This window comes from Gracilinanus agilis, chromosome 6 (genome assembly GCF_016433145.1).
Source record: "Gracilinanus agilis isolate LMUSP501 chromosome 6, AgileGrace, whole genome shotgun sequence".
NCBI lineage: Eukaryota > Metazoa > Chordata > Mammalia > Didelphimorphia > Didelphidae > Gracilinanus > Gracilinanus agilis.
In genome coordinates this window covers 116,827,468-116,853,702 of record NC_058135.1, presented here as the reverse complement: position 1 = coordinate 116,853,702, position 26,235 = coordinate 116,827,468, and the positions used below count along the sequence as shown (strand labels likewise).

The 26,235-nt window shown below is 35.8% G+C and overlaps 1 protein-coding gene across 1 annotated transcript in view; it reads left to right on the top strand.

Annotated features, from left to right (window-relative positions):
- The window catches only part of LOC123251170, a 137,868-nt gene that overhangs the window by 20,933 nt on the left and 90,700 nt on the right, over positions 1 to 26,235 (top strand). Inside the window, exons 4-10 of the mRNA XM_044680357.1 lie at positions 2,075 to 2,205; positions 3,790 to 3,878; positions 5,150 to 5,249; positions 12,255 to 12,298; positions 14,968 to 15,045; positions 20,958 to 21,154; positions 25,525 to 25,589. Of these exons, the coding sequence (XP_044536292.1) occupies positions 2,075 to 2,205; positions 3,790 to 3,878; positions 5,150 to 5,249; positions 12,255 to 12,298; positions 14,968 to 15,045; positions 20,958 to 21,154; positions 25,525 to 25,589 (704 nt within the window). The remainder of the gene's footprint in view (positions 1 to 2,074; positions 2,206 to 3,789; positions 3,879 to 5,149; positions 5,250 to 12,254; positions 12,299 to 14,967; positions 15,046 to 20,957; positions 21,155 to 25,524; positions 25,590 to 26,235) is intronic.

The following is a 26,235-nucleotide window of genomic DNA, read 5'->3' as shown; positions in this document are numbered from 1 at the left end:
GGGGGCTAAGTGACTTGCCCAGGGTCATACAACTAGAAAGATTTGAACCAGGACTTCCTATCTCTAGGCCTGCCTCTCAATCCACTGAGTGAGAAGTGACAATAATATTTCAAAAAACAACAACAAAACATCAATACAATATTTTAAAGGTTTTGACTATCTTTCCCTTAGCTGAACATAAGGTTCATCTCTAAGGTTTATTATTTGTAGTATAGATGTAGCAAGCATATTCAGACTTTACAAGAATAGTGTCATACATAAGAGATCTCCCAACTCAGAGCATTGTGTCCAAGTCCATGTTATTGTGAATCCAATGCAAAAAGAGGAAAGAAGAAAACAATGATGATGTTTTGCAGCATAAAAAGAGCTGGCAGGGCTTTTGCCATGCTCAGAAAATCAAACTCAGCTGTTTACTGGGAACACTGTTTCTTACTGAACATCTTAACATCTTGTGGCAATTGTAAGTTAAAAAAAAAACTAGTAAATGCTAATTCAAGTGTAAAGGAGAAAAAGATTTGCCACGTGGAGAAAGGTGAGGTCCAACAGACAAGCCATTTGCTGAGAATCAGTTGGATGTGGCAAAGATGTTTCTGCAGAGACTGATGACAGTAGTGCCTGAATCCCAGAGTTTTTAGTTTCCCTAGCATATGGGTTTTCCTACCTCATGTGCTTCCCTCCCAGGTCCTTTTGTGTGCCCATTCTCCGCCATAGAATTTGAGTTTGTTGGTGCGAGAGTATTACCTAGGTTTATGTGTGTATTGTGATATATATTTTCATGGAATATAGACATGCATTTATACATGAACTTTTAATGTGCATAGATATTTATTTTGACTTTTTACTTAGCAAATGGTTTATATTTCTTTTCGTTATATTTGTGAGTGGATGGTTCTTATAAATAGAAAAACATTAATGTGGGCTTGAAAGCTAACATTCTGAGCAAGGGGAGCATATTGCCTCTCATCAAGGTTATCCCTAGCACCCAGAGACAATTTGAGTGTAACTAGGTGCTGATCATCTGTCCCTGGGAACCTAGACCTAACAACATGAGAGCAAATTGTAGAAAGTGGACCTACCCAGAAAGTAAGTAAATCCACACACTCAGGCTTGATGGGTAGAGCCTCTACATAATGTGGGTGAAGGTGTAAATTTCAGCTCGATGTCAGGAAAAAATTAGGTAACGGTCCTTATTGTAAGATTTCAATCAAAAGCGAATGGTGACGCCTGTCAGGTATTGTTATAGGAAAAATTCTGCTAAGGTTACAGTGGTTGGACTTAGTGTGCTGAGACTCTTTCAGGTTCTAGGATACTGTGGAGGTGTATAAGAGGTAGATTTTTGACTTGACAAAGAGAGAAAGTTCTTAAGAATTTGAACTGGCCAAAGGTGGGTTGCCTTGGGAAATGTTAGATTCCATCACATTAGAAATTTACGAAGAGTTTGTACTACTTCTTCCATGACTTGTTGGAAAGAAGGCTCTTGTTTATGTTCATTTTGGACCTGATGACCTCTAAGTCTTCCAACTGAGATTCTCTGATTCTCTGAATGCATTTAGAGCAGAGTTATTGGCTCAGGGTTGGGTTCTATTTTTTCATTTTTGATTTTGTTTTTTTGATATCACTATTCACCACTAGAAGGAACTATACTATGCCTTTAAAAAATTAGACATGAGAGAAAAAAGAATTTAATTCCCTCCCTCCCCTCCCCCAGGAAAGAAAACTATCTAAACAGTGCTGACAACGTTTCTGAATATTCTTTATATTTTTTTACTCTTCTCCTTTTAGCGGTTAACAATTTCTGTAATTATTGAGGCTGGTTTTTCCTGATCTTTTCTTGAAATTGCCTTCAGTGTGTCAATCAACAACTACTGAGGCCCCTCTCTATCTGCTTGGTGTTGAGGTGGGTACTATGATCTCTGTGCAGTGGGTGAGCGATCCCAGTCCACAAAAAGCTTATAAGCTATCAGAATTATGAAGCCCCTGGTGGACAATATAACAAAGATTGGATGGGGCAGAAAGCTCATTAGTCACCACATAAAAACAACCAAATAAAAGAATTCTTGATCTTCTTTTACAGGCATTCGTGTTATCAGTAATGCTGGTGGGACCAATCCCCTTGCTTGTGCTAAGGCTCTTCACAGGGTGGCAAAGAAGGCTGATGTGGATTTGAAAATAGCAGTTATCACTGGGGATGACATAATGGGAGAGGTAGGAGAATTTATGAAATGCACATATGCACAGGAAATGTGGTAGTTATGGCACAGAGAAGCTTAATTTCTTTTGGTTTATGCTGGAGGCAGAATGATGCAATGGGAACAAATCCTGGATTTAGGTCCAGAGGATTGAGGTTCAAATCCTGACTCTGCCAGATGTGTAAGTGGAAATTTAGTATCAATCACGTAAAAGACACACCTAAACAGAAAGGAAAAAGGAAGTTTGGGGCGAGGTAAGAATTCTGGGAGATGAAATCCAAAGGATACAAAATTTCCACTTATACACAGGTGATCTTGGGCAAGTCATTGGTCTGGCAAATATTATACTGGGCTTAGGGTTGGAAAGACCTGCATTCAGATTTTCCTATCAGGCACTTACTATCTATGTGACCCTGGAGAGGTCACATAATCTCTCTGTACCTCAGCTTTTTCATCTATAAAATTAGGTGGATTGGACTCTGGCATCTAATGTCCCTTCTAGCTCCCACTCTATGATGCTATGTATCTCTCTGGGATTTTGTATCCTTATTCATAAACTATACAGTGTGTATTACATAGTCTCTAAGTTCTTTCTGTTTCAATTTTTGTACTCTATTAATGGAATTATTGGTATATAAAAACGTTCTGAAGTCTGAAATCTAACAGATTGCTAAACTTTTTTTATTCATTGTTTTTCTATTATACAGAACTATAGTAGTACAAACAATGTAACCTGCAAAAGATTCTCATTCCCCGAGTAACTCCAAACTAAATAACAGATTGTTGAACTACATTTTGGAAAGGAATATCCTCATCAGAATTTTCTTAAGCCAGTAAAATCATGAGGCTAGACAAAGAGAGAGAGAGAGAGAGAGAGAGAGAGAGAGAGAGAGAGAGAGAGANGAGAGAGAGAGAGAGAGAGAGAGAGAGAGAGAGAGAGAGAGAGAGAGAGAGAGAGAGTGAGTTCTGGATTTCAAGGACTAAGGTTCAAATCCCACCTTTTATACTTCCTCTGCAACTTTGGCTAAGTCACTTATCCTGACTCACTTCCATTATTTGTAAAATGAGAGAATTATTTAGGGAAACTCTGAGGTTCCTTCCAGATTTATAATCCTTAAAAAATATTGGTTATGTGGGAATTTATTGTATCCATCTGAGCAAAGGAAATGAAGAACATATTCTTAGCCACAACATGGGAATAAATGTGTTATAGAAAGCTTGATGATATGTTAGAAATACATGGATTCTGCCTACATCTTATCATTTGTATTACTTTTGTAATATAATGTGTGCCAATAACCAAGTCTTTTTTTTTAACCCTTACCTTCTGTCGTAGAATCAATACTAAGTATAGGTTTCAAGGGAAAAGATCTGTAAGGGGCTAGGCAATGGGGATTAAGTGACTTGCCCAGGGTCAGTCACATAGCTAGGAAGTGCCTAAGGCCAAATTTGAGCCCAGGATTTCCCTTCTCTAGACCTGGTTCTCTATCTACTGAGCCACCTAGCTGCCCCTCAAGTCATCTTTTAATGGAGTTTGATTTTTATAATCCCTTTGTAAATGGATTCTGTGAAATATTCATGTATCTTAATTTCTTAACAGAAAGATAACCTGAAAGGATCAGGGATTATAGATATGGAGAATGGAAAGCCATTTCCAGACACCATTCAGAGTATGAATGTCTACCTCGGGTGAGTATTTCCCTCCTTGTATTTCTTCCTTTGGCAATCAGAAGTCTGCAGTTAAAATGAAACTTTGCCTTACAGGCTTGGTTTTGTTTAAGAAGAAGAAGGCATATAAGTAGAAGCAATACCTACACTAGGCTCAGTTTTCAATCTTCTGCACATCTTAGTCCATACTCTATCTCTTAGACCGGTGATGGGCAAACTACAGCCTGCGGGCCAGATGAGGCCCCATGAAATGTTCTATCCCACCACGTGACATTATTCCTAATCTGATGAATACAATGAGTAGGACACAATACAATGAAACTTGGAAAGAGTTGCCTTAGAAACAGACTAACAGATGAGCATTTCCTTTCCTTTGGCCCCCTCTTTAAAAAGTTTGCCCATCACTGTCTTAGAAGGTCCTGCATTCTTATGACTTCAATTATCACCTCCTCATGTTTGACTTCCAGATCTATACCTTTAAGCCTGGATCTCTCCATCTCTCTAATGAATCTCACCTCTAAATGGCTCTACGTGGTTTTTCATTACTTCAATTACATCATATCCCTCCTTTCCACCCTTGTAAACATTTGTCATCTGCCTCATTTCTGTACCCCTTAGCATATACTATCTGTCGTTTTTATCTTTTTTTCTATATCTCCTAATTCCCTAACTAGATTATGAGCTCCTCAAAGCAGGAACCAAACATCTTTGTACCTGGTAAGGACCTCTTATACAGTTTTATGTTCATCGTAAGCTTATTAGTGGTGCTGATAATGATGTATTTAGCTCTGGAATGGCCTTGTTTGGGATGCAGTACCTAGCACATAATAAAAGCTTAACAAATGCTCCTTAGATCTGGTTTTTATTTAATTGCTTTCCTTTTTATAAGTCAATGTTCAATGTGTAAGGGTGCATGGTAGGAAATAACTGCTATTAAAAAATCTATCTAATAAAGCTTTAAAGAAAGGGGAGAAGATGAGTGCCTTATTTACAGAAGCAAATCTATAAATGTAAAAAAATTGTTTGGATATAATTTTAGAGAAATGCTAGATTTTATTAATGTAAAATAGAAGATATTTTGGAATTTTTGTTGACATCATTTTACAGACCGGATGATGCAAAGCATGGATGATGAATCAATGAACAAAATTCAATTCAACAAACATTTATTAAGTTTCTGCTACATGTGGGACACTGGTCAATGAAATGCTGAGATGTTTTGTTCATTAAAATAAAAACCTAAAGCCAATCTTGATGAAAAGAATAAATCAAAGTTTCCTTTTTTCCCATAGTGCAAGACCAATAAGCCGAGCCTTGGACTTAGGTGCCGACATTGTCTTGACTGGCCGTTGTGTGGACAGTGCCGTGGTTCTAGGACCACTTATTCATTCTGTAAGTTTATTTGCTTTTAGGAAAAAGGTTGAAAAACACCCAAATATTAAATCAATCTCATTGTTTGGAACATATAGGTCTTTTGAAATATAGTAAAATGTTTCTTAATTTTTAAGTGTCAGTTAAATTTCTTAAAATGTTAAATGCAGAAATCTAAAGTGAATAAGCCAGAATAAACGGAGTAAAAATGAAAAATTTTAAATATGTAAGTAAAAAATGGGGGAGGATAGTGATTTTCAATGTGATTTCCATGGAACTATTGACTTTATTTTTAAGGGGAAATTTTATTTATTTCTGTCTGCTTTTTATTTGTTTAGTCATTTTTCTTTTTTAAAAAATGAGATGGGATAACTTTGTATCCCAAACATTCCAAGCTGCAGAGCTGTGAGCCTGAGGTAACCCAGGATGCATTTATTCAAAGGTTTTAAATCACTGTTTCAGACTGGAGCCTTAGGAATATAGCCTTCCCTTAAATGCAATACTCTGTTCTTATAATTGTGACATGTGGATTAATTGAAAAGACAGAGGAAACAAAGGTTTGAGCTTCTGAGCATATTAATTTTTTTATTAAGTATCACATACAACTGCATAATCAATTGCAGAATCGGATCTCCTCAGCTTGGCGTTAGGCCCGAAATATAGAAAGAGACAGATTTTGATGCATTAAGAGATGATAAAAAGAAGGATCTAAAACAAGATGTGTAATTAGGTAATCTTATTTCTAATTGGAGGAAAGATTAGAGGCTTTCCAAATTGGGGGTGGAGGGGAAAATAAATAGACACAATTCCTTAAAATCAGAAAAAGAGCTGTTATATTCACCCCAAGTATTTATATTCAGTCAAAGGAACATGGAAATGATAACTGATTGATCAGTACAGGACCAATTTTAAGGAAAGACATAGGCGTTGCTTGATATGTATAACTGTGAGAAAAGTCTTTCCATCAGTCTTCGGATGTGATTGGATTTCTGGTCATCATAACCTGGGTCATTAGCTAAGGGTATCTAAGCAGCAGGTAGAGGCCGTCCAGCTTCCCAGCCTCCCAGGGCTAGGTTCAAATAATGCAAAAAAGTTTCCATGATATACTTTTTTTCACAACACAGAAGTTGGACTAGATCCATAATTGACTAGAAAGAGAACTGAGCTAGACCCAGAATTGATTTACAGGATGGAGGCAGTATACTTTAATAAATTTCCACAATTCCATCTTAGCTTAGCTCTCTGAATACAACAAAAACGACTTCATTTGAGGTGATGCAGAATTAGAAAGGTGCACAATTATGGGCATGTAGAGTCAGGAATCAGTGTTGAAGATGTCTTATTGAATTCCCTCAGCACTGAATACTTCTGCCTTCCTAAGCAAGTCCAACTCTTCCCATTCCAGGATCCTCTTTCATGGAAGTCTGTATTCTTTATCTAGTCTCCTATAAATCTTCTGGGGCAGATTTATTCTCTGTGCTTAGGACCATAGAATCAGCTATATTTAAATCTCAGGCACTGGTGGAGTTGGGCTGCAGGAGAAGTTAAACTCATCCCTGCATGGAAAACTTCTGGAGCTTCTTGGACTCATCAGCTTCATGCCGTGTACTCTTGTGGTCTACTGCATCACCTTTCTGCTATGATGGATTGCAGTAAGATTGAGGCAGCCAAGTGGTACAATGGATAGAATACTGGGCTTGGAATATGGAAACTCTGTGTTCAAGTTCCACTTCAGACATTTATTTAGCAAGTCACCTAAACGCAGTCTACTTCACTTTCCTCCATAAAATGTGGATAACACCTATCTCCCAGGGTTGTCGTAATAATCAAGTGGATAAAATATACAAAGTTCTTTGTAAATCTTAAAGCTCTATATAAATGTTCATTAACGTTATTGCTAATAATAATTAATAAAATTTGTGTGATTTATAGAGCACTTTCATCATTAAAAATCCCATTGGTAGAAGGTGGTGCAGGTTTCAATTGTCCCCATTTTACTGATAAGAAAATAATGTCTAAAAGAATTTAAGTGATGTATTAACCTTCACCATGTTTATGACATTGAAGATAGGACTTAAATCAAGATCTTACTCTCAAAAAGTCAGTTGTTTCAGTAAAATTTGTTGGCTCTTTGTAGTATCCTTAATCTGAGGTCCTTGGTAGATTTCAGGGAGTCCACAAACTTAGATGGAAAAAGATTTTTATTTCATATTTCATCTTTATCTCATCTAATTTATTTTCTTTATGATGCTTTGTGTTTTATGCATTTAAAAACATTCCGAAAGGGGGTCCAGAGGCTTCACCAGACTGCCAAAGGGGACCATTACACACGCAAAAGTTTATCCTCAGCTAGATCTCACAGGAATATTTGGAAAAGAATGTACTTGAAGAATCTGTGATTTTAGTGATGTTTGTACCCATTTCACTGATACAGATGACAATCCCTTTATCATATAGAAGGCTATCTTGATGACTTACTATGACCAAAAACATATTATCTTGTATTCAACCATGCCATTAGCCTTCAGACTATACATAGATTGATTCTGAGAGGAAAGACATACAATCCATCATCAAACCCATACATAAAGTCTTTCTAACTCAATGGCACCTTCCAAGATTTATGTTCTACTGACCAGAACCTCTCAGAAGCTACAACCATGTCCATCTCCACAATGAGAAATTGGAGTGGAACACGAGGGGAAGAGAAAGTAAATGGAGATATTTATAGGCAAACCACTTCTATATCTGTGGAAGAAAGGTACTATTGGGACACAGGGTATTGTTATTCTTACCTGTTCTGGGTAACCATTTCCCAGGACAGCCTCATGATTGCTATGATATTTGAGTGCTGAAGTCTTCTCTGAGATGACTCAGTAGTTGTACATGGGCTATGGGTGAGGACCCCAGAAACAAAATATGATTTAAGTGTAACTGGATGGTCATATTAATATCAGATAACCTTTGCTTCTTGCCCTCTGCAGCAAGTGACTAGTCAGTAATCTGCCTTACTACCTTGATATATAAGGATAGATTCCAGCTCCAAGTGAATTATAATAGGAGGAAGGATCCAAAATAATTCTTATGCTTCGGGGATATCTTTGGTTGATTTCTTCTGCAATTTTCGAGGTCCCCCTCATAAAATCATTATGTCTTTAATTTTGTTTTCCCCTATTTTGACTCCGTTTAAAGGTTAGCCCTCCTTTGGAAACCAAAGACTCATGAGAAAATAAATTTAGAGCTGCAAAGGACCTGAGAGGTCAGCTAGTTTGTCCCTTTCATTTTATAGTTGAGGAAATGGAGATTGAAAAAGATTAAAGTGACTTGTAGGCAATTACTCAGGGGGCAAGTAACAGGCAGGATCTGAATCCATATTCTCTGCCTCCATATCGCTTACCTTTGTCATTATAGCAATCTAAATTTGACTAAAGCAGCAGTCTCTTACCTCACTACCACAGGAATGGAAGCATATTATATCAGTCATTTTCTGGGGTCAGGATTGGCCATTATAATTGAGCAAGAATTGCCTGCCTTTCAGTATTATTTTAATGTGCATTATTGCATTATCTATTTACCATAAATTTTGTGTATGTTGTTCTGCTGATCCTTACTTTGTTCTGCCTCATTTCCTACAGTTCTCCTTCATTTTAATCATTAACAATTCTTGGATTTCAATATAATCTACCCACCTCAGGAAGGAATTTAAAAATTTTCCAGTTGAGGCTCCTTCTTTCACAAACTGTGGCTATGGCTGAGTTTTTAAGCAAACCTCTTGTGTGAATATGTGGGTTTACATAAGCAAGTTAAGGAGAAAATTCAAGAAGATATTAAAATAGTAAGCTCTTAGTGTCTGTTAAATGGGATCCTGTTCATCTATAGTATCTCTCAGGATATACTTATTACTTACAGAAAGATGTACCTTCTGTGGCAGACTTGGATGAAACTATTACAACAAAATGCATCGTTGAAATTCTCTCTCTGCCATTTATTAAGTAATGACGATTTGAATAAAAACTTTAAAAGGTTATGAGCCTCTTTTATTTATAAATAGCCTTTTTTGGTTGGAGGAGTCATTTTTAAATATGCAGGAGGAAAAGCTATGAAAAGTGGCCTTTTCTCCCTTTTCCTAGAGTTCCCTGTTCGAGATTGACCACAGGGTGGCACTAACAGTTTTTGATTCATTAGTGAAATGTTCATGAATTTTCCTTATGCTGATCTGCTTTCTGTGAGTTCATATTTTAAACATATTTCATTTGAGCTTAACCTTTCTCAAGTTAGTGAAGTTTTGAGAGGACTCTCATGACAGGATGTACAGATTTTTTTGAAGAACTTAAGTTTCTGATATATTTTTTAATAAGCTCATAGCCTGGTAGGTGTGAATTATTGATAGCAAAAATAAAAAGAGCTTTAGAGTATGTATGAATGCATGTATGTATGCCTATATACACTCAGTTTCAAGATTTACAAAACTGAATTTCTTTTTCATATAACTTTATGATTTCTAGACGACAGATTTGCTCTTTAAAAAGCTATTTATTTAGCAAAACTAGAACACTGTACAGAGTAATAGCAATATTGTACGATCATCAACTGAGATAGACTTGGCTACTCTCAGCAGTACAATGATCCAGAACAATTATGAGGGACTTAGGACAAAGGATGCTATCCACCCCCAGGGAAAGATCTGTTGGAGTCAGAATGCAGATCGAAGCGTGTGATTTTTCATATTAGTTTATTCTTATTTATAGGAGTATTCTCTTTCAACAATGACCAATATGAAAGGATGTTTTGCATGATAATTCATATATAGCCCAGATCAAATCGCTCACCATCCCCAGGATGGGGAAGGGGATAGTGAGAAACAATTTCGATATTATAACTTCAAAAAATGTATGTGGCGAATTGTTATTATATGTGATTGGAAAATTAAAATACTTTTTTTTTAAAAAGACCTATTTATTTATTGTTTTGTTTTTAAACCCTTAACTTCTGTGTATTGGCTCATAGATGGAAGAGTGGTAAGGGTGGGCAATGGGGGGGTCAAGTGACTTGCCCAGGGTCACACAGCTGGGAAGTGTCTGAGGCCGGATTTGAACCTAGGATCTCCCGTCTCTAGGCCTGACTCTCAATCCATTGAGCTACCCAGCTGCCCCCTATTTATTTATTGTTAATGTCTAGCTAAAAATACTTGTTTTTTAAAAAATCTTTTAAATAATTTACTCCTAATGTTGATCATTTAAAATAATTACCTGTCTTAACTATAATAATATGAATAATAATAATATGGACATAGTATTTGAAGGTTGGCAGAGAATCTAACATATATTATTTCATTTGATTCTCACAACAACCTTGGGAGGTAGATGCTATTATTCCCATTTTATAGATGATGAAAGCTAAGGAAACAGAGGTTAAGTGATTTACCCAGGCTGCCAGAGCTAGTAAGTATCTGAGGATTTGAATTTAGGGTTCCCCAATTCCAAGTTCAGGATTCTATCCACTATGCTAAAAATGTTTAAATAAAAATGCTTATTCTCCTCCAAAGATGATAAACTCCTTCAGGAAAAGGACTATTTTTCATCTAGTTTTTTTATTCCAAAATTCCCAGATATAGTAAATGGCTAATAAATGCTTAATAGATTAAATTGCAAAAAGTATATTATTTTAGTTTTCAATTCATAGTATTCAAGTATTCAATAGTATTCAATTCATAATAAACTACTAGTAAATACAATACTACTTTGTTGTTGTTTGGTCATGTCTGACTCTTTATCATCTCATTTGGGGTTTTCTTGGCAAGAATACTTGAGAGGTTTGCCATTTCCTTCTCCAGCTCATTTTTACAGAGGAGGGAACTGAAGCAAAGGGTAAAGTGACTTACCTAAGGTCATCCAGCTAGCAACTATTTAAGAACTAGACATGAACTCAGGAAGATGAGTCCTCCTGACTCCAAGCTGGGCACTCTATCCACTGTATAATCTAGCTACGCCAGTATATACTACTACACACCTAGTATAGAGATCCTCCCCTTTGATGCATTCACACGGTATGGAGATGTTGCTGGCTTCTAGAAGACTCTGACAGCAACTTCTAACTTGTGGCAGATCCTACCATATGGAGACGCTTGAAGCATGTGCCTAGTGATGGTCTGATGTCCTAGTCCAGGTCCCAACTTCTAGGAGAGATTCATTAGCAGGATGGCTGTAGGATGGTGGATCTTTCAACTATACCAGCTCTAGAGGACACTTAAATTCTAAGGAGGATGCAGTCAGTGTAGGAGTGTAGGTGGGAATAGAGCCCCCCAAAAAGCCAGAATCTTAAGGTAATGATATAAATACTGATGATTCCTAATTGATCAGATTAGATTTGCCTCCATTTACTGTTTTTAAATGTCATGAAAATTTTTAAGGTGAGGAAAAATCCATGCCTTAGCATTGACATTTTTATTTTACATATTTTGTTCTCATCACATCAAGCAATGAGTGAACCATTTTCTAGTAGGTGATTTGATCTCTGGAGATGATTTTTTTTCCAATTAAGTTAAACATTTATTAAGTAGCCGCTTTTCTGCAAAGTCCTGTCCAAGGTTATGGAGACACCAGAACCAAAAATGATATAATTGCTGCCCTCAGAGTGTTTGGGTTCCATTGTAGGGACATATTCCATACATAGATTAAGTCAATATAAGATCATTTGAGGAGAAACTATTGGCAATTGGGAGGAACAGGGCTAAAGGATAGTTCATGGAGTAAGTGGGGTATAATATTTGCAAGGTCAATTGATAGACATTGCCAATTTGTGTGAATTATCCAGAGAATAGCTGGCTTGTCCTAGTAATAGTAGTTTTGGTCTTTGTTTGTTTATATGAATGTTTATGAGAAACTTTAACTTTTCTTCTCTTTAGAAATCTTTTAATTTTTATTTCTATAAATGAGTTATTTTAATTTCAGTAATAATAAATACAGTGATTATGTTTATAGAAAGGCTTAACATAACTGAAATATTTTTTCTATTTTTCCCTTATAGTTTGGTTGGAATAGAAATGACTTTGACTTGCTGGCAGCTGGAAGGTAAATCTTTTCATTTAACTGTGTTCCTTGTTTTTATCACAAGAAGAATAATTTGGTGAAATCATTTTCAAATGTAAAATACTTGGTAGATAATTCTAATTAATTTTTTTTAATTAAATATAACTGAAAATGACATTTGCAATGAAGTTTTTTAAACAATTCAGCTTTTCTTAAACCTAAGAAAATGAATTAGGTAAATGTTGTTTAATGGAATTAAGAAAACCTAATATAGTAAAAAACAAATGGAGTTGGAAGTCTGGAGACTTGGGCATCAAGTGCTGCTAACTGTGCTACTGTGTAACCTTGGGCAAGTTGTTTAAATTCTCCTGATACCTTGATGGTAAAATTAAGAACTTAAGTTACCATAGATAAACTCTCAGAACCCTTTCTGAATTTCAAAGGGTGAATCTTTGTGATTATGTGAATATGCTAGTGAAATATGCTGTGGTGAATAGTGGGCTGGCCTGGGAGCTAGAAACATCTGAGGTCCGGTTTGCCTATGATTCCTACCATCCATGTGACCATGGAAAAGTCCCTTCTCCTTGTCCTAATGCAGGGAATTTCAGGCAAATTGTTGGTCTCCTTCTCTGGAAGGAATTTCAACACTGGAAATTCCAACACACAGATGAAATCACAGATCCAAACCAAAATTTTAAAAAATCCTCGTGAATGATTTTTAGAATAGTTGTGTCTTCACTGGTGTGACTCTGGGTTTATTGGAAATAATAAGCATTTGCTTATAATCTCAGGGAGTGGGGAGAGTATAGAGGAGGAGCTAGAGAGAAGGGATTTGGAACTCAAAAAAAAATTTTAATGAATTTTAAAAACTAATTTTACATGTAATTGGGAGAAATAAAATAATATTTTTAAAAAGGAATTGAAAGAAATAATAAGCATCCATCATTAATTTACAAAAGAATTGAATCTAGTGTATAATGCTAGAAAATGACAAATATGGTATGTTAAATTATAATGTCATTGGATATAATCTTTTGAATTCAATTCTCCAAAATATATTTACCAAGCACTTACAATTGGAATGGTACTAGAAACTAATCATTTACATAGGTATAACATTTAAAAGTTAACAAAACTTTTCTATGATTTCCTTTGATCCTCACAATAGCTTTGTGAAAGAAGATTCCACAGGTAGTACCACTTCCATTTTATAGATGAGGATACTGTAATAAGGGAATAAGGCAAGTGGATGGGGTTTGTGGGTCCCTAGATCAGTAGGTGGGAAAGGAGGGTGCAATAGTGGAGGTAGTAGATTGAGGTGGTAGGAGAGATGTAAGGGAATGGCTGAGTTTAGGGAAATATAGGACAATAGAGCGGCAAGGGGAGTTGATGAGGTAATTGGGCAGGCAGCTGCAACAGGGAGACAGAGACTGGGTAAACAGGCTTGAGATAGAGACACTGAAGGGAAACAGGCTGAACCCTTCAGGTAGGAAGGGCACTTCTACAGACAAAGGTTGGGGCCAGTCAGAAATGGTTTGAAACTAACTAGAGAGCTTTCTAGTCAGTTTCTCAGGTTCACACAGACAGAGTCTCAAGGCTCTTCCCTGTCTGTGAAATAGAAGGGCTTCTCAGAGGAACTATAGAGATCACCACTTCCTCCAAGATGGATGCCTCCAGCTCCCCTCAGGAACCAAAAGAAACAATTCCTTTCTCTCCTTAACCCTCTTTTATCATTCAACCAATGATTTAGCAAAAGGTTTGATTAAATGACAACAGGGTTTATTAAGTTTCAGGGTTGATTATAAAGGACAGAGGGATACAAGGTTTCTCTAACAAAGGCCTAGAGAGAAGCTCCAGGTTGGGGAGGGACACAGGAATGGGAGACCGAGAAAGGGCCTGCCCTCACTCAGCCCTGGGAGGCTTTGTTGCCTTTAAAGTTAGGGAAGTAATAAACAATGAATCAGGAGATAGTTTGTATCAAGGGTAAGCCCTACTTGTCTATGGGGAAAACTAAGTCTTCAAAGTTTGATTGCTACCACCCAAAATCCACCCTTCTCCCAAAACCCACAAGAAATCAGGAAAGGAAATGGGAAATGAAATAGGGAAGGTCAGGGAAATCCAGAGGAATTAGCTAAGCTACAAAATCTCAAGAGAAAAGCACAAATTCAAGGCCAAGTTTCAGCCCAAAGGCCAAGCTCAGTTGCCCCCTCTGCTCTGTCCAAGCCTCAGGGATCAACTGCCCTTAGTCAGGGTTCTAAGCCCTCTTAACTGCCAGAAATTCTGCAGTTAGCATTTTGCAGGGTTGATTGCACCTCTGCACTACATTTTATAGATGAGGATACTTAGGTTCCAGGACTTGCCCATGATTATGCTGCTACTAGTAACTGGCAGAAGTGAGATTCAAACCCAGTTTTCTGCAGACTCCAAATCCAGCAGTCTTTCTATCATACCAGGCCTATTTTCAATTGATGGTTATTGATTGATCGTGACTTAATGGTCATTAGGTGACTTAAATTAATGGTCATTGATCATTAGCTGACATTTATTTAAAAGTGGATAATTTATATAAACTAAGTAAAAGTTACTTTTCAAATATAATTCATTTAATTTTTTAAAAATATAATTTCATTTTTGTCCTTTTTTACTTTATCATGTGTTGGAAAGTTCTGCTTATTGTGGCTAATGTCAGATTATTTCTGTTTGTTTTGCAGTCTTGCTGGCCATCTCATTGAATGTGGTGCTCAGTGTACTGGGGGGATATACACTGATTGGCATACAGTACCAGACTGGTAGGTCTCAATTAATATATGTAGGAAAAGTTACAGCACAAGGGAGAAGCTACATAACTTTTATACATTCGACTATTCCATCCTTTCAAATGGAGTTATTTATTGTACATAATCTCTTTCAGTATGGCCAATGAGCAAATTTTACTTAATAAATGATATGATTAATTTACTAAGATTCTGAGCTGAATATGAGAGAATTCCCAATTTGCTCTTATTTCTTATGAATGATACGCCTTTGTTTCCTCCAGCTGAACAATTAAATCCAATGATTGCTTTTATTTATTCACAATTAAGTTGGGTGTTGTCTAGTGTTCATCTAATAGATATAGAGCTTCTCTAAGAAATAATTACCAAAAAAAAATTATTTTAAAGAAATGATTACAAAAACTCTGAAGGCTCAACCTTAATTAAGATGTTATAAGAATTTAGCATAAAGTGGTTCATCTTTGAGGGTTTTTTGGTTACTATTTTTATTGTTTTATTTATAACATAATATGTAATATAACAATAATATAATATATATCTGTTATAATTATGTAATAAATGATACATATGTTTATCCAAGTGGAGCAAATTCTCACATTAGATATGTCCATATATCTATGTCTCATTCTTTTTCCCCCTTTCCCTTCCCCCTCCCCAAGAGGTTTTATTTCTATACAATCTTATAATACAAACCCTAAGAAAATTGTTTTAAGAAGACTCTGTTATGGTAAGCTGAGCCATTCAACAAATAAACCCACTCTTTAATTTAATTTAATTTAATTTAATTCAGATTCTTTACTTCTGTCATTTGAGACTCTCAATAAGTAGATCTCAACCTACCCTTCAATGCTGTCTCCCACTCTTCCTCTTTACAGATCCTCTATTCTAGAAGAACTGGTTATCTCTAATGATTCTCTTCTGTTTGTTTCACTTTCATTTCTTCAGATGCAAAGGTTAAGTGACTTGCCAAGACCACACACCTAGTAAGTGTCTGACACAAGATTTGAACTCAAATCTTCCTGATTCCAGGTCCAAAGCTTTTATCTGTTGCATCATCTAGCTGTGACCAAACTGAATCCTTTGGGACTCATGGAAATACAATAAAATGACTTCACTTTTTAATGACATTTGAAATCTAAGCAATCTGCCTGTGCCCTCTCCTTTCTAAATTAGTAATTTATTCTAATTAGTAAAGTCACTCCTAAACCAATTTAGAGCATACTGACATTTGACATATTATCCCATATCTAACTAATTTTACAAAAGGAAATTTCTTGATAAAGGATTTAGTTTAAGATGATGGATAGGAAAGTGATTTACAGACTGGAAGGTACTATGGAATTATAAGGTAGAAGTTTTACTATTGAAGAGACAGGTGGAATATTGGATAGAGTGCCAGGCTCAGAATCAGGAAGAGATTCATTCAAATTCTCTGACATGTTGATTTAGTCAAATTTAGAGCAATGTGATAATAAATGGATTTGAAGGCGAGTACCCACATTTTCAAATCCTGGAGTTCACCAGCCTTTCTCTGAAAAATTCTCTGTCTTACCATATGTCCCAGATAGGTGACTCCTTGGAACTTCTCTACTAAGTGATTGTTGGATTTTAAACTCTATTGGTGGAGAAAATTCCCACATTGGGAGTTTTCTATGCTGAAGGTTTTATAATAATAGATCATTCATAAAGGCTCATGTTATTATTTTCAATTCTGTATCTTATAAGAGATCTAATCAAAGAATTATAGTTATTGTTAATCAAAAGTGATTTTCACTCATGTTATGATTTCTTTTAAAATCATACATTAGAATTCCAATGAGGACAGCCTCTATATCTATAAAGCATTTTAAATCTTTTAGTCTTGTTATAATAGTTTAAGAAAATTCTTATATAGTTTAAGAACTATATTTAAAAATAGTTTAAGAAATCTTGTTATAATAGTTTAAGAAAATCCCTAAGACACTAAATGTCAACTTTATAAAAACAAAAATGTAGACCCCTACCTTGATAGAGTGAGATAGAGAAGATCCTCTTTTTTTCTTGTACTTCCAATGAGCATAGCATGATATATCCTCCTACAGCTAAGTTGTTAAGGAAAGAAGATCCACCCTCTACCTTCAGTGGTCCCCATTACCTATTGAACAGAGAATAAATTACTTACTCTGGCATTTAAGAACTTTCACAGTCTCCCTTCAATCTATCTTGCCAATATTTATCAATCAAACATTTTATTAAGTGCCTACATAATGCCATCATGTGCTAAGCACCGGGTATACAAAGAAATCCCCCCAAAAAAGCAAGGGCTTTGGGGGAATTCACATGCTAATTGAGGAAACATGTAAGCAAGTCTGTATACACGGAGGAGACTGGACGGTTGGCTGGAGGTTGGGGGTGAAATTCTTGAAGATGTAGGACTTGATCTGAGTCTTGAAGTAAGCCAAGAGATGGCAGTGAAGGAGAGCTTTTCATGCATAGGGACAGACAGTGAATAAGTACAGTCAGGAGATGGAAATTTGGTGTATAAGGAACAGCAAGAAGGCCAGCAGTGTTGCAAGATGTTAACATACACAGAGCAGGATATGGTATGTGAAGACAGAAAAGGTCACAAGAAGGGTAGGTCAAGAAAGACTTTAAAAGCCAAAAAGAGAATTCTATATTTTATCCAGAAGGGGATAGGGAGCCAGTAGAGTTTATTAAATAGAGGAGTAACACGGTCAGAACTTCACTTTCAGAAGATCATTTGGCAGTTTACTTGAGTAGAGAGAGACACGTTAGGCAGAGCAGAAGGTTATTTAAATATTCCAGGCTTGAGATAATGAGAGTCTGCACCACAGTGGCAGATCTGTGAGTAGAAAGAAGAGAACATTTAATAGCAACCTATGTGAGAAATGGAGTGAAGGTAAAAATGAGGAGACTGGACAATAGATTGGATGTATGGGGTGACTGAGATTGAAGAGTTGAGGATGACTCCAAGGTAGCAAGCCAGGGAAAATTTCCTCAAGAGTAATTCAAAAGAAGGGAGGGTTGGGGGTCATGGGGAAAGAAAAGGAATCCTCTTCTGTAGATGTGTTTGAGATAACTTTGGGATATCCAATTTGATATGTTTAATAGGTAGTTGGTGATGTCAGGTTTGAGATCAGGAAAGAAGATAAGATTAGGTAAAGAGCTCTGAGAATCATTTTCATAGAACTTATAATTTAATCCATGGGAGTTGATAAAATCACCATGTAAGATGGCATAGAAAAAGAAAATAAGGGGTCTCTGAACAGATCTTTGGGGAATACCCATGATTGGTGGAAAGAGCAACCTCATCTCATACCAGTTTCCCTTACATACTCTTTGTGCTCCCTGAAAAGGTACATATTGCTTTCTAACTCCCATTTTTGGCTTTCTCTTTCTGTCTCTTTACCCTTACTTTTGACAGAATCACAAAATTTGAGAATTGAAAGATGTCTCAACAGCCATTTAGTCCAACCCATGGAAGACAGAATTTCCATTATAATATACTGAACAATGACTTTCCAGCCTCTCTCTCCCTATCCATCCCCAAGGAGAGAGACTCCAACCACCTCTCCAGGCATGCCTTTGGGGCAGCTTTAATTGTTAGAAAGCTCTTCTTGACATGTAACCTAAATTTGCTTCTTTGAAACCTCTCCACATTTTTCCTGGTTTTGCCCTGTGGATCAAAACAGAAAGAACTTAATCTCTCCAAGTGATAGCCCTTCAAATACTTTGAGTTATCATATTCCCCATGAGTCTTTTCTCCAGGCTAAAGAAGCCAAGTTCCAGCAACTCATTCTTCATGTGAAAAATTCAAGCCCTTCACCATTCTAGTTGTTCTCTTCTGTAAACTCTCGCTTATCAACATCCTTTTTTAATCCATGGTGCCTAGAAATGAACACACTACTCCAGAAGAGGTTGGTGTGAGATTAAAAATTAATATCCAAATACTCCAAGTATTATATTTTATAAAGTTTATTAATAATAACTTGAAGTAAGAGAAGAAAAACCTCAGTAAAGAAAGCCAGCTTACCCAGCCACACACAGTAGGGAAAAAAGACAGCGAGAGGGTGGGCTTACAGCAAAATTATAAACATTATGTAAAGATGCAACATGAATGAAGGGAAAAGGATTCTGGGTAATGTAGTGCAGGGGTTAAAGATTTTCTAATTACACATTGGATACAGCTGAATGTAGGGGTATTCACTGTTTCCTGTTCCTAGACACTATATTTCCTCCTAACACTGCAGGAAATTCTTATGAGGGAAATAGCATGTAAAGAGTTTAATTCTGCCCAATTCATTTCATCCGAGCCTCCTGACACAGAGGACACTTTTGGTACAGTGACTGAACATGGACAGATGAAACACAAAATCATCAACTCTCCCTCTTGCCGGATGTGACTTCTGACTTTTCTCAAGTTCCAAATACTGAAATTCTAGGTCAATGACCATAATGGCCAAAAGAGAGCAATATGGAAATATGTTTGGAGAAGTTGGGGGTGGGTTTACAGTAGAAATATATAAATATATTCTGAGAAATTTTCAGATGGAAATATATAGTTTAAATTAAAGGTAATATCAGAGAGAAGGCACTAGATGGAGGGAGGAAGTCTCAGAAAGGCCTCTTGTAGAAGTTGGCATTGGAGCTGATTCTTGAAGGAAGCTAGGGAAGCCAAGAGGGGAGTAAGGAAGCTGAATATTTCAGGTATGGGAGAGGGCTGGGGATAAGCCACAGAGTCAGGGGATGAAGTATGGTGTGTAAGAAACAGCAAGAAGGCCAAGGTGATGAGATCTTAGAGTATGCAAATGGGAATAAAGTGTAAGACTGGGAAGAGAAATGTTTTTAATAGCCTAAGATGAAATTAAAACATTAAATTAGAAGTCCAGGAGACCCATTATTGCAAAATTTGTTTAAAAAAAAACCAACTATGTGCAATTAGCAAATTATTGATGAATATCACGACTCTCTTCTAACTTTCCTTGAAGGCTGCAAGAATCTATCTGCTTTGGCATCCCTTATTTTAAATATTTGAACCCAGACCAGGCTTTCCCTTTACTCTCCCTTTAGGAAGAACTAAATTCCTTCATATTCAACCTTCTTCCCTTCCCAGTAGAATGTTATGGAAATGGATTTCAGATTATCATCAACCCCATTCCAGAAAATTGGGTTTTTCTCCTTGGTTCCTAGTAATGTCCTACACTCGGTGTTTCTGGGAGCTTTGCAAGTAGCCATGTGATTTAACATGGCAAGACAACATATGAAAATGGCTTAGAAAAAGCTAGAATTAGACCAGATTTTGTTGGTGTAGACGACTTCTTTTGCCAATGAAGACTGACCCCTATCCTTCAAGTCTAGCCTTTAGAAATTGCCTGAATATGAAGAGATTAAAGGTACTTGCCGGAAGTCACAGAGGCAGTAAGTGTCAGACACAAGGAGGACTTGAACTCAGGTTTTCCTGACTCTCAGGCTAGTTCTCTGTCTTCTTCTTTGGTCTGTCACTCTTATAAAGTACACTGAATAATACTACTATAATAATAGTAATATAGTATAATATTATATAACATTAATATGACATATAATGCAGTCTTACATATAATATTAATAATACGAAAAAATAAGACTATATGTCTTCCTCTGCAGCCCTATTCCAATGCCTTATGATCATTGAGACTGACTTTGGGTTCTTGAATGCTACAGGAGCACAGCAGAGCTCTTGCAAGTCTTCCTAAGCTGGAAAAAAAAACAACCCTAGTCTAAGTCTAGTGATAGCTGTTATCTGTTTTGGAGAGGCTCATCACCAGAAGTTTGTCTGTGGATACTTGAAAATACTATTTAATAAGGTTTAGAAGAGTGGCAATCTGTCTTGGTAGAGGAAGTACCAATACTAATGAAATCACACAAGGTTTCCTTTGTTTACTTCTTAGGCACAACATAGGATTTCCCATCGTGGAATGTTCTCCTGATGGACAATTCGTTCTGTCCAAGCCTGCTAACACGGGAGGTCTTGTCTCTTTTGGTACTGTGGCTGAACAGCTGGTGTATGAAATAGGCAATCCTCAACTCTACCTCTTGCCAGATGTGACTTGTGACTTTTCTCAAGTCACTATTACTGAAATTCCAGGTCAGTGATCATATTAGCTAAAAAAGAGAAATGTTTGAAATGTTTTAGAGAATTTGAGTGTGGATTTAGGGGAGAGAAATATATCATTTGGTGGAAACTTCAGATAGAATATATATACATTCAGAAAAAAAAATTTTTTTTAGTTGTTTGCTGAATTTAGTCCATTCTTCCAAAGCACAATTTAGAAACCTAACAACTTTGGTTCCAGATATTATTATATGAGTCAGAGACTTGTTCCAAGGGAATAAAAGGAGCTCCTCAGCTCATGAGAAGGTACCTAGTCAAACTGCTGCAAACTCACAAAATCTGAGACATAGAAGGGATTTTAGTAGCCATCTGTTCCCACATAACACCTGGAAGGAATCCCCACTATTATATTAAAGTCCTCGTTATTATCCTACAATCTGCACTATTGCATTACAATCCCAACTGTTACAAAGGGTCATTCATCCTTGGCTTGAAGAACCCCAAGAAGGGAGAATCTTCCAGGTCTTGAGGTGACCTAATCCATTTTAGGATTTTTTTTTACTGCTATCAAGACCAAATTGACCATTTTGTACTTTTTGCCCATTGATTTCTATCCTGTCTTTTGGCTTGAATAAGAAGATAGAATCTGAACCAATAATAGCTGGAAACAATATGGTATTATTTGCAAATGTCATATTTGATATTTATTAATGATCTGAGGAGGAGAAAAACTGCAGATTAATAATACATGTCACTAATCACAAACCCTGGAGTTTTTAGGAATTTTAATTATTATTATTTATTTAATTAGTTAAAATAATTTTAAAATTTATTTAATTACTTAAAGTTATTATTTAAAATATCTAGGAAATATTTAAAATAAGTATTTTATACTATATATAAAATATGTTTTATATATATTAAAATATTTAAAGTGAGCTATTAGGAAATATTGAAAAACAAGTAACTTATAATCATTAGTTAGTAAGATAAAAATATTGACATGAAAGTGAAATTCTGCTGAATTCAAAGTCAGAAATACAGCCTGATGTAATTCTTTGGTGAAAATAGTTTGATAGAAGCTTACTAAAATAAAGGGGGGAAATTATCATCTGATAGATTTAGTTCAACAAATTGATTAAATTCCTATTATTTGCAAGAAACTATGCTCAAAAAGGTTGTACTTAAAATTATCTTACTGTAATGGACATTTTTTCAATCTTTCCTAAGCACCAATAATAATAATTGGCATTTATATAGCACTTTAAAGCTTGCAAAACTTGTTACATATATATCATCTCATTAGAACATTACGCCAGCCCCGTGAGTTAGGTACTATAGCTATTGTCATCTTCACTTTACACATGAGAAACTGGTTTAAATAAATGAATCACTTGCTAATGGTCACCCATGTATTAAGCACCAGAGGTGGGATTTGGAGTTAGGTCTGCTTACATTCAAGTCCAGCATCACTCCATGTCTTTAGGCTGTTACACTGAGGATGGGTATTTTTACAATAAAAATGATCAATATTTCTTAGCACTTTAAGGTTTACAAAATGTTTGATTGACATTCATCCCATTTGAGTCCCACAATATCCCTTTGAGAGAGCTAATACAAGAATTATTGTTTCCATTCTACAGATGAGAACATTAGGGCTAAGAAATGATTTCTATAAATGATTTCTATAAAGCCAATTTGCCTCAGGCTCAGAATCAAGATCCAGACCCAGGGATTCTTGTGCCCAAGTTAGCACTCCTTTCACTATAACTTGCTGCCTCTTAGAGAAAATGTTTTTCATCCTATGAAACTCAAAAGATTTTGTTCAGAAATCTGATATCTATTTTCTCCAAGAGAAGTTCTGTACCTCGAAAATTATGAGTGAAACTGTTTGGGCAAAATTTTAGTGGTGCCAGCCCAAAAAAAAATATTTATTTTGGCTTCAATGATTGAAAACATTCAACTCAAATTTTCCCTACTTGACTTAATTTTGTAATTCAATGTTCTTGTTGCCAACTAAATTTAACTTTCCCGACTCCCTTGTTTAGGGCACAGCCTGCTCTCTTGTGTACAACATAAGCTGGGAGTTAAAAATAGCATTCTTGATTTCAAATTTAAGTTTTGGTTTCTTTTAGTTAAATATCAAAGAAAATAATCTATTGTTATTAAATTAATGATTGTTTCCAAGGCCTTTCCCCCATTTTGTCTGTTAACCTCTGATTTATTATTTCATTAAAAAATGTCATTTAAACCAAGTAAAAATATAACATTCTCTATACTGTCCCAAGCCACATCATCTAGGAAGTTTTGTTCATGACGGATTTGATAAGTTGTCTTATTGATGTTAAACATAGCACAAGATTGTTTAAAGCAATTGGTAAAAAGTTCTTTAATTAATAAACTTTTAAAAATAGTCATCATAAAGGCAACATAAAAATATTCTTAATAAGTTGACTCTTATCCCCCATCCCCTTTTCTCTCTTTTTAAGGAAATAACCTCTCAATGAACTTTTGGTTCATAAATGACCTGATATGACATAATTGAACTTACAACGAACTTTCACATGTACTTTCAATTATCCTCAAGAAATATAACAGATGGAAAATAGACAGATTTCTCAAATGTTTTTAGTTGCAAGTATTTCGACATGTCCAACAGAGACAACAGGGCAGGCTATCTCTTGCCATTGTTTATATTACTGATTTTATTGTACTCCCGGCTGTTCAGATATAATTCAAGTCTGAACTAAGAAGTGCTGCTTTCTTTCAATTTGATGGACATCTTGATTTAAAATATAAAAATATAAAAAGAATGTCCATGTGTTTACATATGTATGTGAACATATCTACATGTTGATGTGTAAATATAAGTCTTTAGATCTTTTTTTTTTTTCACAAAAGCTGCTTATGTGCATAGATGTGAAGATTGGCACGTATATATTTATATATTTAAATATTTAATATATAATAATAAACCCTTCATGAAAAACCTACTCTGATCTCTTATGATAGTCTGGAGGTGACCCCAAGTTCTCGAAGACTATTTTAGTGGAATGTGAGCTCAGAAAAATCCTACCAAGCTATAAAAGTCTTAAGTATAGATCCAGTGATAAACTGTATTTGTATGATCTGCTGACCAGCCTAGCTAAGTCTGGAGAGACTTATTTATTGCTTAGGTAGCTAGAGATTGGTAAAATTTTGGCCACATCAACTTAAGAAGATTGTTTCCTAAAGCACAGAAATGTTGTAATCCCTACCAGTGAGGGGATTACCCACTCCAAAGAAATGACAGACCTTAATTTATTGTTTGGTTGATTGTCAAGACTTAAGAAAATGATGAAGAAAATGTTAATAATGTGAATTAAACTTAAAAGTGTGTTCTATGCACTTTTCCCCCTGGAGAGTCAGCTGTTAAAGCAGCACACCCCTGGATCAGATTTTTTTTTCTACCATGGGATGGTAGTGTCATTTTCAGGCTCTATTACGCTAGGTCCAGTTTGGTCATGTCCAACTCTTTTTGACACCATGGCCCATATAGTACACCAAGCCCTTCTATCCTCCACTATTATCTCTCAGAGTCTTCCCAAAACCATGTTTGTTGTTTCCATGACAGTACCTATTTATCTCATCCAATATAGTACCCTTCTCCTTTTGCCTTCAATCTTTTCAATCATCAAGGTCTTTTCTAATGAGTCCCATCTTATTACGAGACAAAAATATTTAAACTTCAGTATTTGACCTCCCAATGAATAGGCTGAATTTATTTCTTTTTTCTGTTGTTTTTTAATATTTTCTTTTAAAAAATTTTTTGTAGCTGGTTTCTTTTTACATTTTACATTTTTTATTTTTTAAAATATTTTTCATGTTTCTGTGATTCATCCCCCCCCTCTTCTCTCCCTGTTCCTGGAGCCAACAAGCAATTCCACTGGGCTATACAAATGTTTTCTCTTAATACCTATTTCCATATTATTCATTTTTTCCATAGAACAATCTTTTACAAACAAAGCTCCAAATCATATACCCGTATAAACAAGTAATAAGTCATGTTTTTCTTCTGCATCTGAATTAATTTTTTTAAGAATTGACTGGTTTGATCTTCTTGCTGGTCAACAGATTCTCATAAAAGTCTTCAGCACCACAATTCAAAAGGGTAGACTCTTTAGCCTGTTTAGCCTGCCCCCCAGTACATAAGACTGCCACCCAAATGGAAAAATCTCACTGATAATGTCTGTTCCTCCAATGCAACTAGTTATAGAATAGTAAAAAATAAACAAATTACATTAACAGGCTAATGACATTCTTATCTTTCAGTATGAACAAGGTCCTCTAAAAAGAATGTATACTTTTTTTGTTTAAAAGAGGATCTGTGTTAAACATGCTAAGATTTTCTTTTCAATATTTAGGTGTCGAAGGTGGGGCCGTACAAGTCAAGGGAGCAAAGGGATCAGTTCCTTCTTCATCTTATAAGGTTTCTTTCATTTCCCTTTTTGGGGGGGGGATTTAAATGATAATGCTCACACAAGCCAATTTTCTTACAATGTAAAGGAGATTATGCATTAAATTTGGCTACATTTTAAGTTTGCAAAAAACATGATTTTGTGTGAGAAGGCTATGAGATGTCTTTACATATTGGCAAAAACTGACTTGAAATCCTTTAAGTCCAATGATGTCTCCACTGTGTCATATTACCTATGGATGGAAGTTAAAGGACATTCAGGGTGTCCTCTAAACAATAACAATCTAAAACAATAACATGAAAGTTGTTAAAACCCACCATGTGTTCTGGAAACAAAGGATAGTACAATTAGACTATGACAGGAAATGGTATAAGAGAAGACTGGAATTGTCAACTGGGTCTTTGAATGAAAGTTGCTTCTATAATGTGGTCCTGTTCTCATACACTATTCTAGAGAATGTCCTTTTGAGTAAAGTTATCTGTTGTGGTTTTCCCCACAGTTGGGCATCATAATAAGCTGAACTTGTTGGTGAATTACTCAATTCTTTTGGCAATCCCCATAACACACACATAATCTTACTGAGTGCAGGAATTCTTTTTTTTTTTTTTTTTTGGCAAAGGCTAGGGGTATGGAAATGAACAGTTTATTTTGCTTAGC